This window comes from Rhinolophus ferrumequinum, chromosome 7 (genome assembly GCF_004115265.2).
Source record: "Rhinolophus ferrumequinum isolate MPI-CBG mRhiFer1 chromosome 7, mRhiFer1_v1.p, whole genome shotgun sequence".
Lineage (NCBI taxonomy): Eukaryota > Metazoa > Chordata > Mammalia > Chiroptera > Rhinolophidae > Rhinolophus > Rhinolophus ferrumequinum.
The window spans coordinates 47,849,188-47,865,633 of record NC_046290.1 but is presented as its reverse complement, the minus strand read 5'-3'; the positions used below and the strand labels follow the sequence as shown (position 1 = coordinate 47,865,633).

Sequence of the window (16,446 nt, the reverse complement as noted above, 5' to 3'; positions counted from 1 at the left end):
GTTAATTGATAATTTCACTTGGTTCATTAACTACATTTCCAAAATAGTGGCTGGCTGAGTCATCCATCCACCCAAACATGCACATACACACCCCCCCCAGACCCCACTTCTTCCCTAAGTATGATATTAGGGAATCATTATAGACTGACTTCTGAGGAATAATGGGTTTCTGCTGTAAGAGCTTAGGATGAAGCACTTCTGCACTTCTACCTTTTAGAAAAGCAAGAACACAACGACCTACAGATATCCTCACAGAACACACCTTACCCTAAGCTCTGACTCTCTTACTTGTCCTCCTCTGGGAGAAGGAGCCATCCCATTAACTGCCCTTCACCAGAATGGGTATTGGATGGGGAAGTTGCTGAGGTGGCTGGAGGGCATGGAGTCCAAGCCCCCAGAATCTGTGTGTAGCTCTTCCCACATGCCTCTGTCAGAGCATGCGTATGATCTGCATCTAATGAGATTTCATCCAGGCACAAACGAGGACTGTTTGCCCTTACGCTTTAGCCAGCTGGAGCACAGGCACTATTATGAAATGGACAGTTTCCAGAAGTGACCTGCGTAGTGCCTATTCATTTAGAGATCCATTCATTACTATCCTTGCTCAATAAATCACTCCTACCTTGTGGAAAATCGATTTTTAACTCTGGATTTTCTTAAAGCTGTGTTCTTTGTGTGTCTGGATTATCCTAGTAGTACGTTTATGATCTCTAAGGCTGATAAGGTACAATTTTACCACTTTACATTACCTTATATATACTGACTGATAAAAATGTACTTTAAGTCTGAGATACAAGTGAAAACATACTGAGCGCACACATTGATGAGCACACAAGGTGTAGTGTATATTTTCAGGGCATAACATGAACAAAATCCATTGTTTCTAATTGTTATTTGTTTGGAGAACTGACGGATGGCATTTGCGGCCTTGCTTCTCCTTTCATGGCAAGTGAAGAGGTCTGTTTCATTTCCGTTCCAGGCTTTGCTGGGCCATGAGATTGAGCCCAAAGGGTGCCTAACCCTTCCAAATCCCTAGGCCTTCCTCGCTCTGTTCAACAACGAGCATTTATTGACTACTCAGGCAGTATGCCAAATGCTTTCATACGTTACCTATTTTAATCTCACCACAACTTAATAAGCTGGAGGTACTTGTTTGCCAAATGCACAAACTGAGATTCAGAGAATTTAAGAATCTTGCTTAGGAGCTGGGACTTCAGAGGTTTTTTGTTTTGTTTTGTTTTCAGTTTTATCAGGCACTGTGTGAAGTACCAGGGTATAAAAATGAACATGGCACAGACTCTGTCTTCAAGAAGCTTACAGGTTAATGGAAACAGATACATTAACACATGATTTCATTTACATGTGATAAGTGCCTTGACAGAAATAGAAGCACAGAAGTTACGGGAGCCTAGAGGAGGGAGTCATTACTTGAGCTTAAAGACCATAGGACGGCATCCTGGAGGAAGGGATGTTGGACTTGCGACTTGACGGCTTACTACAGCGCGCCTGGTTCCGGGGATATGTTATCAGACTGCCCGATAGCTAAGCATGGAGAACCCAAAGACATTCAGGCCCAGAACATTTCTGCTGGGTGTTTGCCAGTCCGCCTCAGCCCAGCCCATTCATGTGTAGATTATTTCTGGGCTCCAAGTTTTTGGGCTGATAAACAATAGCTAAGTTCACAAATAAACCAAAACAAAAAACATGGATGTATAGACCCAAAATGTTACTAATCTAATCAGTTAAGTATCTTGAGTTTTTGAAAAGTACCATTACCCTTATGGCTTTATTGTATTAATGCAACATTTAAAAAAATTATAAAGTAGCAAGTGCTGGATTAATGGTTGTTGAATAAGTGAATGGATGAGAGAATTAATGATATATAACAGGAGTCAACAAATTTTTCCTGTAAAGAGCCAGGTAATAAATACTTCAGTCTTAATGGGTATATGGTCTCTGTTGCAACTACTCCATCCTATTGTAGCACAAAAGCAGCCATAGATGTTAAATAAATGAATGGGTTCACTGTGTTCTAATAAAACTTTATTTACAAAAAAAGGTGGCAGCCAGATTAGGCTGTGGGCTATAGTTTGCCGATATATAATATATAACAATCAATACTTTACCAAAGTTACATTTTGCTCTTTATAAAATGTATGATTTTTAAATTCTGTGCTTAATGATGTGCAGGTAACATATCTGGGGAAGGAGCTTTTAAAGTATGTTTCTGAAGAAGTACCCATACCTCCAGAATCCAATTTGGTACCTCAGCAACATCCATCCTGTCTTCCAGGTATGTGTAAACTAACACCCATTTCTTAGTTACGGGAAAAATACACCTAAACCTACTGGGAACCTTTTTTTTTTTTTTGGTCTTTTTTTCATTCAGGTGAAATGTACATAGTATTCAAATAACCATTTTAAAGTGAACACATCAGTGGCATTCAGTACATTCACAATTTTGTACCACCACCACCTCTGTGTAATTCCAGAGTACTTTCATCACCCTGAAAAGAAACCCCATACCCACTCAGCAGTTACTCCCCATTCTCTACCCTACCCACAGTCTCTGGGAACGACCTGTCTGCTTTCTGTCTGTATGGATTTGCCTTTTCTCAATATATCACATAAATGGAATGATGCAGTATATAACCTTTTGTGTCTGGCATCTTTCTCTCAGCATAATGCTTTCAAGGATCATCCACATTGTAATATCTGTCGGTATTTCATTCCTTTTTATGGCTGAATAATATTCCTCTGTGTGTGTGTGTGTGTGTGTGTGTGTGTGTACCACAATTTGTTTATTCGTTCTTTGATGAACATTTGGGTTGTTTCTACTTTTTGGCTATTGGAAATAATGCTGCTATGAACACATGTATACATACATTTGTTTGGGTACCTGTTTTCAGTTATTTTGGGTATATACCTATCAGTGGAATTGCTGTATCATGTAGTAATTATATGTTTCACTTTCTGAGGAACAAACTGTTTTCCACAGCAACTGAACCATTTTACATTCCCACCAGCAATGTTCAAGGGTTCCAGTTTCTCCATAGCCCCCAACACTTGTTATTATTTGTTTGTTGGTTTGTTTACAGCACTCCATTTTTAACCACATTTGATTCTAGGAGAATTTAAGAAATGGCACCTTCCCTCACAATTTCTTTCTCTGGATATATGCTGTATTTACTTTGGATAGATTTTTTTTAAGCATCATAGAAAAGGGAAAAAAATGGTATTTTTTTCATTCCTCCAGGCATGATTTGGTTTTCCATATTTTCTAAAAGCGTATTAAAATAAATGTGCTTATTGATGTAAACAAATGTGCTTTGTCTGATGAAATAAACCTTAGCCTGGGAAAACTGAAGAGAATGTAGTCTTCACCAGTTAGCAGCAGATTTTGAAATGATGTTGGAAGGGGCAGCGCACATTTTTGAAAAACAGACATAATTAATGTTATATTACGCTTCTCTGCTATAGCGCCCCCTCTTTTTTTTCTCCAGTGTCTGTCTCAGACTAGTTGGGGATAACATAGAGAGGAGATACAAAACAACAACAGCAACAACAACAACAACAACAATAATAAAAATAACTGCGATTACCAGAGTCAAGAACCAAGCAGGGATTATTATCACCAAGCCCCTAACCAGTCACTCCAGGGTTTTTCCCTTCCTGACAACAAACCCCAATAACTCAAAGTCCTTTTCTCTCCTAACTTGATACCTAATCCACCCTAACCTCTTAGGGTCCTTCTTTGTCTCCAAAACTGACTTTAGAATAGGAGGCATTTTAACAGCCTCAAATGTGCTTTTTATCTTTTGAGGGAAACAGATCTGGTAAAACTATTATAGAGAAGTTACAGGGCTTAAGAAACTGAAAGGAGTTTTTGTAGTAATTCGTGGTCTTTGGTTCTTAACCCTGACTGCAAATCTACCTAATCGAATCTTGGAGTAGGGTCCAGGAACCTGAATTTTTCAAAGTGATTCTTACGCAGACAGCCTGGCTATAGACTTTGAATGTCTAGAAGTACTTGATTTCTTATGCAGACAGTAATTCGAAAACTCTTGATATCTTTAGCCCTTCACTTTGATTCCAAAGAACACCCACTGTAGTGCCCACACATTCTCTCTCGCTCTCTCTTTCACTCTTGCTCTAGTGCTCTCTCTCTCTCTCTCTCTCTCTCTCTCTCTCTCTCTCTCTCTCTCTCTCACACACACACACACACACACATACTCTCTTACTTGAAGAAAAGTCAAGCAAACTGTTTCTCCTCCTAGATGCTAACCTCAAGAGTCAAAGCAGAAAGAAAAGTTCTTCCTTATATCACAAGGGCTACCTGCTCCTCAGATTTTTCTAGTTCTAGGCAAGCATTTCCAACCCCAGCCTTCCTCAGCGGGCTCACAATTCCCCTGCTAAGTGAGCACGAAATAAAAAATGGGTTCTGAATGGCTACTTCTGTTGTCTGCAGATATAAACAGTTTCCTGTTACTAATTTTTTTCTAGAAATACTAATTTTCTTTTCCTTCAGATATTTCAAAAACTATCAATGTAAATTTGAGAAATATGAAGGTGCCAGTATGCCAACTAGTTTCTTGCCGCCTTAATCTGGGACTAGGAATCCCAGTTCCCTGCTGGCGTTCTCTGGGCTGCTGTTAGAGTTCTGTTTGAACCTTCTTGATCTAGGGTTCTTTTGTATCTGGTTTTGTGGTACCTGACAGAAACCCGAGGACCTGGCAAGTTAGAAAAAAAAAGTGTGTAAACTAACCCTATTACAAGTAAAGCGTTCAGGACAGAATCTTTCTCCCTCTTTTGCATATCAGAATGTGGTCCTGGAAGCCATGGCTCTGAAGGAAAAATAAACCCTGTGGATTTTATCAGCCTACATCAGATCATGAACAGAATCTGTTCTCTTGCACTCTTGTTGATCACACACTTCAGAATAGTGGGGTTTTTTTTGGCATAAGGGGAACTAGAAAGAGCTATTTACAGTCCCCCTAACTAGAATTTCCCATGCATTCCGGTTTGACCAGGGCAGTCCCTAATCCAGCACAATTATTAGTAGCACTCTCTTTCATTTTCAGACGTGCCTTGTTTAGATTACCCAGTATAGGAATCAAGCAAATAGGTGATGGAAAAATGAAATTTGGACAAGGTGTAAAAAAAGAGAGAAACTTCAATTTCATTTACTTTTATAAGAAGTGTATAGATTCTAACATACTATTGTGCAAATAGATGGTCAAATCTTATACATATAACTCTACAGTATAAATAATTGCTGGTTACCTAGTTTTAATCCCCTGATAGACTGAGAAGATCTTTTGAGTTTAGAGGGACTTTGATGGGGTCTTCTATTTCTCAATGCCTGGCACACAGTAGCTTCACTGAACAATATTTATTGAATGAATGAATGAATGAATGAATGAATGAATGACTATGATCCAAAGGACTGCTATTTTAAAACTGGACTTACTTGCAATTGACTGTCTTTTTTTAAAAATTTTTATTTGGGGAATATTGGGAAGCAGTGTGTTTCTCCAGGGCCCATCAGCTCCAAGTCGTTGTCCTTCAATCTAGTTGTGGAGGGCGCAGCTTACTGGCCCATGTGGGAATCAAACCAGCAACCCTATTGTTCAGAGCTCATGCTCTAACCAACTGAGCCATCCGGTTGCCCAATGATTGGCTGTCTTAATACCCTGTTTCCCCGAAAATAAGACCTAGCTAGACAATCGGCTCTAATGGGTCTTTTGGAGCAAAAATTAATATAAGATCCAGCATTATATTACATTTATTTTATTATATTATGTTATGTTATGTTATATTATGTTATTTTATGTTGTATTATATTATACCCGGTCTTATAAGACCGGGTCTTACATTAATTTTTGCTCCAAAAGACACATTAGAGCTGATTGTCCGGCTAGATCTTATTTTCGGGGAAACACGGTAGGTGAACATGACTAGATCTCACAGGCTATAATGGAATTTGTGGTGAAGAATTCAACAAATGGTAAATGGGATTTTGATTAGTTAATATTATCTTATTTATCGAATTTTCTGCATCTAAATGTGAAATATGTGTGATGGCCCTTCACATTATCTCAAACAGAAATTTTAAGAGAACTGTCTCACCCTTCCCTCTTTCTCCCCCTCTTTATGAGAAATCATAAAGAAATATGATAACCAATATTTGATAACCAATATTTCCTAAACTTCTTTAATAAGATTATATATATTGACATTTTGTGGGACAAATAGCAGCAACCTTAATATTCACTTTATTTCTACATATCATTTTGGATACACAGTATCAAGAAAGTCCTGAGTCATGAAGATGTGATAAAAGGTTTTAATCTTGTCATTTAAAACTTTCTTCAATGAATCAGAGATGACGGAAGAGCTTTATTCTGAGTTCCACACAAAAACTAGTTAAATTGGTAACTCAAGTCAGTCTATTGATGGACTCGAGCGTTAAAATTTAGTATATTAACAAATTTGAGGGTATATGTTGTTTCTAATCCAGGATTTTCAATACATAAACACAAACCTTTAAAAATGAAATTCTGTTGATGAAATCTCTGAAGCACCAATCTCTAACGTCTTTTTTAAGCTTTAAAATGGAGTGAGTTTATGGTACATTTTCCTTTGAAACTTCGCAACTTCATCCCAAGCCTCTCTCCTGCTGCCTGCTTGGCTATAGTTCCTCTTCTGTGTTATTCAGGGACTCTTCACCGATATTTCAGTATAATTAGGAAGGAGGAAAAAATGAACATTCCCGAACTTCTACATAATTTCTGATTGCCATGTACAGACATATCGACATATTTTTCACAAAGTTCTTTAATAAAACAACAACATTCTGTTAATATACTATTACATTTTACTATTTGTTTACCTGGAAAGCCAATTTTATGTATTTATGTCCCTGTTACCAGAGTACCAAAACACTCAAAACACATTTGGCTAAATGTATTCATCTAAGAGAAAAAAAAAAAAAGAGAGTGTCTTCCTGAAATCTTTTTTTTCCCAAGCCATCATTTAATGCACACTAATTATAGAATTTTCTTTCATGGGGCCTAACATCTTTTGTTCATTGGAAAATAGAACATGCTCTCTTTTGTTTTTAATAAAAATGGTTCTTACTGGTAATCTGTTGTAAATAAATGACTAAAGAGTTTTCATCATTTTGGTGATGTTTTTGTGCTTCATTTCTGTGTAAAAGTATAAGTAGTATAGCACAAACATTCACAGGTGCTTCTGTTTTATGTGGTTAAGAACTTCTTAAACCTTAAACACCCAAGGAAGATGGGTGCCTGATAACAGAACAGACGGTGTTTATTTCAGCTCCTATTTACAACTCTTGATTCTTTTTCATTATTTTCATCATAATTGTTTTCATACTTATATCATGATTAATACTCCTTTGACCTAATTCATAAAGTGGAGGATACAGCTACTGATGGGGAAGAAAGAGACGAAAACTATCTGTTGAGCACCTGCCATATGCCAGGCCTTCTGCCTGATTATTTACATACATTAGGCCATGTCATAGCTTCTTTTTAGTAGAATTCAGGATTCATGTCTGTACAACAAAGGCACAAAAGACCACACTTTACTTGTAAAATTAAGTACCTCAAACCCAATTCAGCTTAAGGAACCACCTATTCAATTTTAGTTTTCCCCGAAGAATGAGGGCTTAAGTAGTTTTAAAATTCAAAATATAATATTCAACTTTATTTCTTGATTCTAGTATAGTTTCACAGACAGCTTTTGATCTTGTCAATGTGGATCTATATCAAATTATTCATTTAGTTTTAAATATCAAATCATATAATACTCCATCACCATACTTATCCTTTAGCATCCCCTTATTTTTAAAAGGCATTCAGCTTTGTATTTAAGTAGCCATGATAGAATTTTTCCCCCAGATTGTAGTTTTACAATCTATTAAAGTAATTCTTAATCATTTTGCCTTTGATTGGAATTATATTTCTAATCTAGAATGAGAACATACATATAAGTATGTTCTTTTTCCATTTATAAATAGAGTAAGCAATATAAATAGAGTAAGCAAAGTTTCATCCCATAATTCTAATGAAATGCAGAATGCTTAGTTTGTAAGAATGGGTTCTAGAAGTCTGAGTTCAATAATCTTAGTTAAAAGTGAACCTTACATATCAACTAATCTTGAGCCTGTTTTACAGATGATGAAATTCAGAGCCAAAGAGGTAAAATGGGTTAAATGAAAAGAGTTTATAGGTCAGTGATATTTCAGAAGTAAACCATCAGTTAAAATAACAAATCTAATTATTTTTACTTTTGATCTACTAATGGAAATTTTTTTTAAATAGAGGAAAAAGAAGAAGAAAAGTTAAAAATATTTTAACCTAATTGTCATTTTTGAAGTGCTAATTTGGGCAACTAGATAACATGAATGGTTGCATGAGCCCATTTCTTTTGCCTGGTGATGAAGCTAGCAATTCAATTTAAGTATACTGGTACAGAATAGCTAATAATTGGTGATACTACTTGAGGAAGATTTATTTCTCCCTACTTGTGCATGAGCAGAATGGCTCCTTAGCTGTGCAGCTCTTGTTGGAGATGAGGGACAAGCAGAGCCAAATGTCCATGTAAATGGCTATTTTCCTGGTTGTACTGGGCTGCTAAATATGCTACTGTTTAGAAATTTTATTTTCAGATCTCAGAGGCCACTGATTTTGCCTATGGAATCTACTTCAAGTAAATGTGAAAATTAAATGGAGAACGGTTTCTGTCCGTCAGTGGGGTAGATTGGTGGTCTTTACTATGGTCCCTAATGGAAAAATTCTTTGTCACAAAGCTGCAAGTAGATGTCCATGGTTATCATTACAAAGAAGATGGCAATTACTTGACCAAAGAAGGGTTTAAGTTAACTACTTCTCAGGGTTCTAATTTCTCATTCACAAAAATTCTTTCGGTTGTAGAGCCTCATTTTTAATCCTCTTAAGTCCTCCTGTTTCTTTTAGGCTCTAGAACCAGAAGATGTCTGGCCCCTTAAGCAGAACTAGATGTCCAAGCACTATTCCACTTAATCCTCCCCACAGAGAGGACTGGAAAAACTAAATAGTAGATATGTCAGACTGCTTAAGTCTATGTATTTGTGTGTATTCCTAGTATTACAGTGTCTTACCTGTCAGTTTCTATTTCTGCAGATCACAACAGCTTAGTTTTTCTAAGGTGTTTTCATGGAACAATGACAATTACTAATGGACCCCAAGTAAAATCATCTCCTATAAAGATATTCAATTAAACATGTGATATCTGAGTCTTGCTGCTTCATTCCCTCTCTCAACTCCCTACCTCCAACATGACTGGCAGGGCTAGAGTAGAAGAAAAACTTCAGTGTTTGGGAACTTGCAGTTTGGAGGCAAATCTTCCAGGTGTATCCTTCTCAGTCGCTTTACCTGTTCCCATCTCTCCCGCTGGCCCAAAGCTTGGTGAGGGTTGTAAGGGTTGAAGTAAGAGCACAGACTGGATTGTTCAGTTTTCTTTTTTGTTTAAGTGTCTATATTTTGTGAAACCTGTTAAGTAACATTAAGTAACCATGAGTATACTGAGTACTATAAGTGAATTATTAAATCAAGAAAATAAAATCTAAATCTGTTTTCTAACTAATTGGATTTTTTCCTTTTCTTGTCTCACATAGTTGTGCAAGGAGTAAAGTATTAAAAAGTGCTGGGCAACTGTGATATTATTAGAGCACAGAAAGAAATCACAGAAGGATGTGATATATTCTGGATTGTTATCATTGATTACCTGAGCAGGAGGGAGAGGCAGGACAGGCAGAAGGTGGGGGAAAGGCCACATTCCATGCATATACACAGGTAAAACATTAAAAACTCAGCTACACAAGCCCTCAAGCCAGCAGACACATCCCAGAATATGCTACAGAGTGAATCCAGATCAGGGCCTGCAGAAAAGAACTTCAGTTCTAGAACTGTGCCCTTGGCTACAGTAGTTACAGCTTATTGTTTATTTCTCAAAAGACTGATAATAGAATCCACAATATATTTTCATTTATTTAAAGTAGGTATAGTAAGTACACTACATGTATGTTTAATTTTTTTAAAAAGAAAAAGCAAACAATTTTTAAAATATTAGGTTGATGCAAAAGTAATTGCGGTTTTTACAGTTATTTTTAACCTTTTAAACTGCAATTACTTTTGCACCAACCTAATATATACTAGCATTCATGCTTTCAGGTATATATATACATATATATATATATATATATATATATATATATATATATATATATATATGGAGAGAGAGAGAGAGAGAGAGAGAGAGAGAGAGAGAGAGAGAGAGACATGGAGCAAAGCTTTGCTCACCTTCAGAAAAAGAAGAAAAGTTAGTGAAGTTCTTTGGCTCTATCTTCGTTGAATGTTATTTGCCTGGAATTATTCCAATAATTTTGAAGCTTGTACTATTATGTAATAAAATAACCTAGCAATTGTATAGTTAATTAAAATTTAATTCAAACTGGGATTATAAATTTGCAATCAATTGGCTGTATTCTTACATTTCCTTACATGGGATTATTCTGTTTAGCTCAGCTTCAGTACGTGTGTGTTTTTTGTTATGTTTGTCCCCCACCCCACAGATACATTGGGAATTTTCTTGTGGATAACAACAAAGGAAATTGTGGTCAGCCAGCTAAAGGTGCAGGATCCTGGGAAAGCACACAGTATGTGGCAGCACTGGCGGGAATGAAATGGGTAGGAACGCCCATGGTGGACGGAGTTCAGAGATACCTAGTACAGCAGAGGTGGTAGAGGAGAAGGAAAAGGCAGCAGAAGATGGTGAGAGGTCAAGGTGATGAGAATAGGTGTTTTGTGAGGATTGGCCTTTTTTTCCTTCCTGTCTGACCATTATGGAAAGGAAGCTGTTCTGTAATGAACTAGGAGATGGTCTTAATGCTATGTTTTGTGATGTGATATGCATATTCCCAGAGCTTCATGTCCATGGGTTTGCCCAAGAAATGGCTACTGAGACGCCACCTGCCATTTTCCTAAAGTCCTCTGTTTGCAGGAAATTGAGAAATGTAATATGCTGCCAGTGAACTTGAGTGGAGATGGGGGTGGGATTTGGGCTTCCATGCCCTCCGTGTTCCTTTGAAAGAGAAGCCAGATGCAGGGCTACTAATAGAATGTCAACCACTTAAGTCTAGGAGGTATCATGGCTAACCTGTTGAGAATGATACAGTAAATCAAAATCATCACACACTACTGACCTTCGTAACAAGGTCAGCCCCGCCAAAAAAGAGGAGGTGGGTCTAAAATGGTCCTTTTCTCTTAATTCATTACAGCCTGTAAGGGAGAGAGAAAGCCCAGGTTCATCTCTGAACAAAGCTAATTTAGAGTGTAAAGTAATATTGAATAACACTTTACAGTTTTACAGAAAGATACGTGGTATTTTCTCTTGCCAAAGATAGATGATGGGAATGGTAAGGCAAAAGGACAAAACTGGTTAACATTCGCATTGTTTTATTGAAAACAAATACTTACCTGAAAGTGCTGTTTTCCTAACAATTTTGTTACGTCATCTCAAGCATCCCAAGATTGGGCCCCTCTGTTTCCAGCATATCCGTTGGGAAGATGGGCGTTGTTGCCTCCTCTGGAGCTACCGCCTACCATTATGTGGTTTTGTTGGTGATCTTCTCTCTGTGAACCCTATGGTGATGGTTTCTTGTTACCAGTAAGAGGAAGCCCCTCATGCGCTCCTGGTCCTCGCTTACAGGGGCCTGTATTTAGGTCTGACTTTTGAGGCAAAGCCTACTCGTGGGAAGACAGTAGGTTTTCTGTGCATCTCATCCTTGCTGTGATGAAACTAAGCTAACCTTAATGAAATGAATTTAACATTTAAAGTCTTATTTCTGTGGGGTTTCTTTTTTTCTGAAAGAAGAACGCTCCTCACCTCGAACTTTTGTGAGATAACCTTGTTCCAGAAAATCTACAAAACAAGGCTGCTAATAAGAGAATTATTCTGTTTTTATATGGACTATGTATAAAAAAGTTAAAATTCTTTGGGTTGTGACACTGTAAAACCCAAATCAGATTGGCTTAACCCTCTACCCCAAAAAAGGAATTCTATTGATTCATGTACATGAAAGACCAGGAATAGGTCTTCAGTCTTAATCCAGGGTTCAAACAGCATGACTAGCACCCAGTTTCTCTTGTTTTCCATTTCTCAGTTGCATCCCAACAGTCTCCTCTCATCATCCCAAAGCTACCTGTTTCCAGGTTCAAGTTCAGGGGGGAAGAATATGGATGTGACTCTTTCCCAGAAGACCCGACAAAGATCTCTTGAATCTCACCTCACTCTAAATGGGTCATGTTTTCATTCCGGAATCCATGCCTGCTCACTGATTGGCTTAGATATAAATAAATCAGGGGGCTGAGAACAATTTCACATGGGCCAAGTGTGGGGGAAAGGGTGGTTCTCCAGCGGCAAATTAAGGTGGGGTTGCCATTTAAAGGATAAATAGATACTAGGCATCAAAAGCACCAGGTGCCCACACAGATGTGTAATTATGTGAACATTTGTATTGCTTAGAATTATGGATAAAGCTCTTGGACTGTATGGTATGTCTAACCGAAGCTGCCTGGCAAAGATCACACCATATTGGTGCTAGCTGTGCCATGAGATGCAGTTTGCTGAATAATGTATAGCTCACATAGCCCGCTGACAAAGGAGTCTCTCAGCCAGTCAGGGAGGTAAGAAACCAGTTTTAGGGTCATTGACTTCCAGACTGTAAACAGGCTTCTTTCTCCCAAGATCAGCCAAAGCTGATTTACAGCTTATCTCTGGTATAGAAAATGGAGTGAGAGAGGAATGACCTGGTGAGAAAGCCTGTTACCATGTTTCCTTGAAAATAAGACCAGGTCTTATATTAATTTTTGCTCCAAAAGATGCATTAGGGCTTATGTTCAGGGGATGTCATCCTGAAAAATCATGCTAGAGCTTATTTTCCAGTCAGGTCTTATTTTCGGAGAAACACGGTATGTGTGCTCATAGACTTGACTAGGGTCTAGGATTTGCAATAAGTACCTTTAAATCTTATTTTTTTAAAGGCAGTTTTTAATTTATTTATACTTCTTTAAACAGGAACTTCCAGAGAGTCAATGCAGAGCATCCCACATTATCTACAAATAAATGAAATACTATTAGTCAGCAATCAAGAATTTCTCCCATGCCATATAATGGATCAGCATTGGAAGTTCTATGTGGAATGTGAGGAGCTAACGTTCTAAAGCCTTGTTTTCTTAATAGTTTATTAAGTATGTGTTCATATTATTAACTAACATTCACATTTCATCTTCTGTAGTGTGGTAGGCCTATTTTAACATGCACTTAAGATGTGTGTTTACTGTTGGAAGAAAAAATATAACTCTTCAACTATTGAAGCAAGATACTTTTTTGCCATTGAAATAAAAGCATTTTTGAAATAAGCCATATTGACTCTGTGGCTTTCTTTTTACTAACATAAACTTAAAACTAATCTTTCGATCAACACCTCTACCTTTATAAAATAACAGTTATTATCCCTTAAGGGAAGTAAGGATACTAATAAGAGTGATGATTGGTCTGGAAAATGAAGCTAATTAAAACAAGAACTTAAAGTCCCAACAGTTTTCCCAATTTACTTTGAAATTTATCTTGGAATCAAAATTTGAAATTTTGAAAGATGTTTAAGTTCCTTAAAATTTAGCATAGATAGAATTGCAACTGTGATGAATCTTAGAACAGAAAAGATGAATCAAGTGTAGACTTAGAGGCTGATTATTTTAAATAGGATGTACTTCATCTTTGCTACATTTTCATGAAGTTTGTTTTTTGGTTTTTTGTTTGTTTTTTAAGAAAGATATATTCCAGAACTTTATAAATTTTCCCAAGGGTCTGTCTTAATGCTTTGATAGCCGTCTTATTCTTTACTTATTTTTCATCATCCCCGGCTCCAAAATAAGCTTCTTGCCTCTGTGACCTAATTCTATCCCTTCTCTCTCCTTTGAGTAGAGAAGCCAAAATTCCAATAAAAATTTCTCTAGCAAGTGCTAGAATTTGGAAGGAAGGGGGAAAAGCGATATAGTGCTGCTTTTTTGATAATTTTGCATTTTAAATATATACAATGTTAAATATCTTTAGAATATACAAGAAACTGGTTAAGAGTTACCTGTGAAGAGAAAAAATTATGAGGTTGAGGAACGGAAGGGTAAGGAAGGCTATTAATGACATGTACCCTTTGCCAAAGTTTGAAATTGGTACCGTGTATGTTCTTTCTATTCAGATAAAAATATTAAATATCTGAAAAGAAAATACCTGGAAAGATTTGCCTATTAATGAAAGTATAAAGATATAAAATAGATCATTTTATTTTTCTTCTTTTGAGAATCCATTGAAAATGTTCAGGATAGAATAATCCTGTATGTTGTAATATTTGAGAACTGACAAGAATTTTATTCCATTATCATTTTCTTAGACTACTCTATTTTTCTAATCCTTGAATAATCTACATGAGGTGGTCTATTTGGCTTTTAGTATTTAAGGAGATATTTAAAACATGGGGCATTTGGGAATATAGGTACTAACATGAAAATTGTATATATAAGTAAGTGAAAAATGCAAATCGTTAGACAATGCAAATACTGGTTGTGTTAAATAAAAATGATATGCGTTTGAGTGCATGTATAATATACATAGCCATATACATATATTTATATTATGTATGCTATATATACTTTATAAGCTAAGAAATGTGTATTTGTATGTATAAGTATGTGGGGTGGGGTATGTTGAGTAAAAGGTCTGGAATGGTACAAATAAAACTATGCAATTCTGGTCCCTAGGATTTTTTTTTTTCAATACAGTTGACATATATTAGCTTCAGGTGTACAACATAGTGATTAGACATTTATATAACATACGAAATGATCACCCCTTTAAGTCTAGTACTCCCCAACACATACACAGTTATTACAACATTATCAAACTACATTTCCTGTGCTGTACTTTACCTCTCTATGACTATTTTGTAACTGCTAATTTGTGCATCTTAATCCTTGGTGGAAGGATACTTTTGCAGTTTACTTTCAACTTACACACACACACACATTTATTTTGTAATTTAAAAACTTTTTAAAAGAATAGCTTAAAAAACAGGTTATTTTATTTAGTGATCATAATTTATAAAAACCATATATTCTAAGTTTATACTACAAGAATTCTTGTTTTTATTTTAGTGATCAAATTCTTAATTTTCCAAGCCCGTTTAAAAATTTTATATACCAGGGCCGGCCCGGTGGCTCAGGCGGTTAGAGCTCCATGCTCCTAACTCCGAAGGCTGCTGGTTCGATTCCCACATGGGCCAGTGGGCTCTCAACCACAAGGTTGTCAGTTCAATTCCTCGAGTCCCGCAAGGGATGGTGGGCAGCGCCCCTGCAACTAAGATTGAACACGGCACCTTGAGCTGAGCTGCCGCTGAGCTCCCGGATGGCTCAGTTGGTTGGAGCGCGTCCTCTCAACCACAAGGTTGCCGGTTCGACTCCTACAAGGGATGGTGGGCTGTGCCCCCTGCAACTAGAAAACGGCAACTGGACCTGGAGCTGAGCTGCGCCCTCCACAACTAAGACTGAAAGGACAACAACTTGAAGCTGAAGGGCACCCTCCACAACTAAGATTGAAAGCAAACAACTTGACTTGGGAAAAAAAAAAAAAAAAAAAAAAAGGCCTGGAAGTACACACTGTTCCCCAATAAAGTCCTGTTCCTCTAAAAAAAAAAAAAAAATTTTATATACCAACTAGAAACTGACATAATACCTAGAGCCCTGAGGCACGCTGAGTATTGTCCAAACTAAACAGCAAAAGGGTCTACTCCAACCAGAGATAGGGTCCAGAGAACAGTTTTACCTCAGATCATCCCTGCCCAGAAGACTGGACAATCGATTTGGGGTGCTGTCTAGATGTTTTGCCTATTCTGGGTTCTAAATGAAACCCTCAAGCTTCTGACCCTTGCCGTATAAGGGACCTCCAAGAGTATCTAATAAGCCTATCTTCTACCTGATATTTCTATAAAACTAACTTCTGGTACAACCCCAAGATCCTCCATACTCAACAAGGAAACCTATTCCCTTTCAGACAGGTCATCCTAAATGTTAGAAAGCTGGAACCCCAATGTCCAGGCCTGACAATCCTCTTATAAAATTATAAAATACTTCCTTTTAAGACTTGACTAATTAAAGTACAAGTTTCTACTGGCCCGATTGCTGGGGATGTACAAGCATACAAAGATCTGACTATTATGTTCACAAACTAGTTGGAACGATGTTGTTAACCTTTTTTTTTGATATCAGGGATTATTCATTAAGAATTTGTACCAACTGTACAGTTAACCAAGTTTACTATTTGGAAGTA

General features: G+C 37.1%; 1 protein-coding gene across 1 annotated transcript in view; it reads left to right on the top strand.

Annotated features, from left to right (window-relative positions):
• ANKRD31 (ankyrin repeat domain 31) overlaps positions 1 to 13,289 on the top strand; it is a 130,193-nt gene extending 116,904 nt beyond the window's left edge. Inside the window, exons 24-25 of the mRNA XM_033110016.1 lie at positions 2,191 to 2,293; positions 13,144 to 13,289. Of these exons, the coding sequence (XP_032965907.1) occupies positions 2,191 to 2,293; positions 13,144 to 13,289 (249 nt within the window). The remainder of the gene's footprint in view (positions 1 to 2,190; positions 2,294 to 13,143) is intronic.
• The last annotated feature ends 3,157 nt before the right edge of the window (positions 13,290 to 16,446 follow it).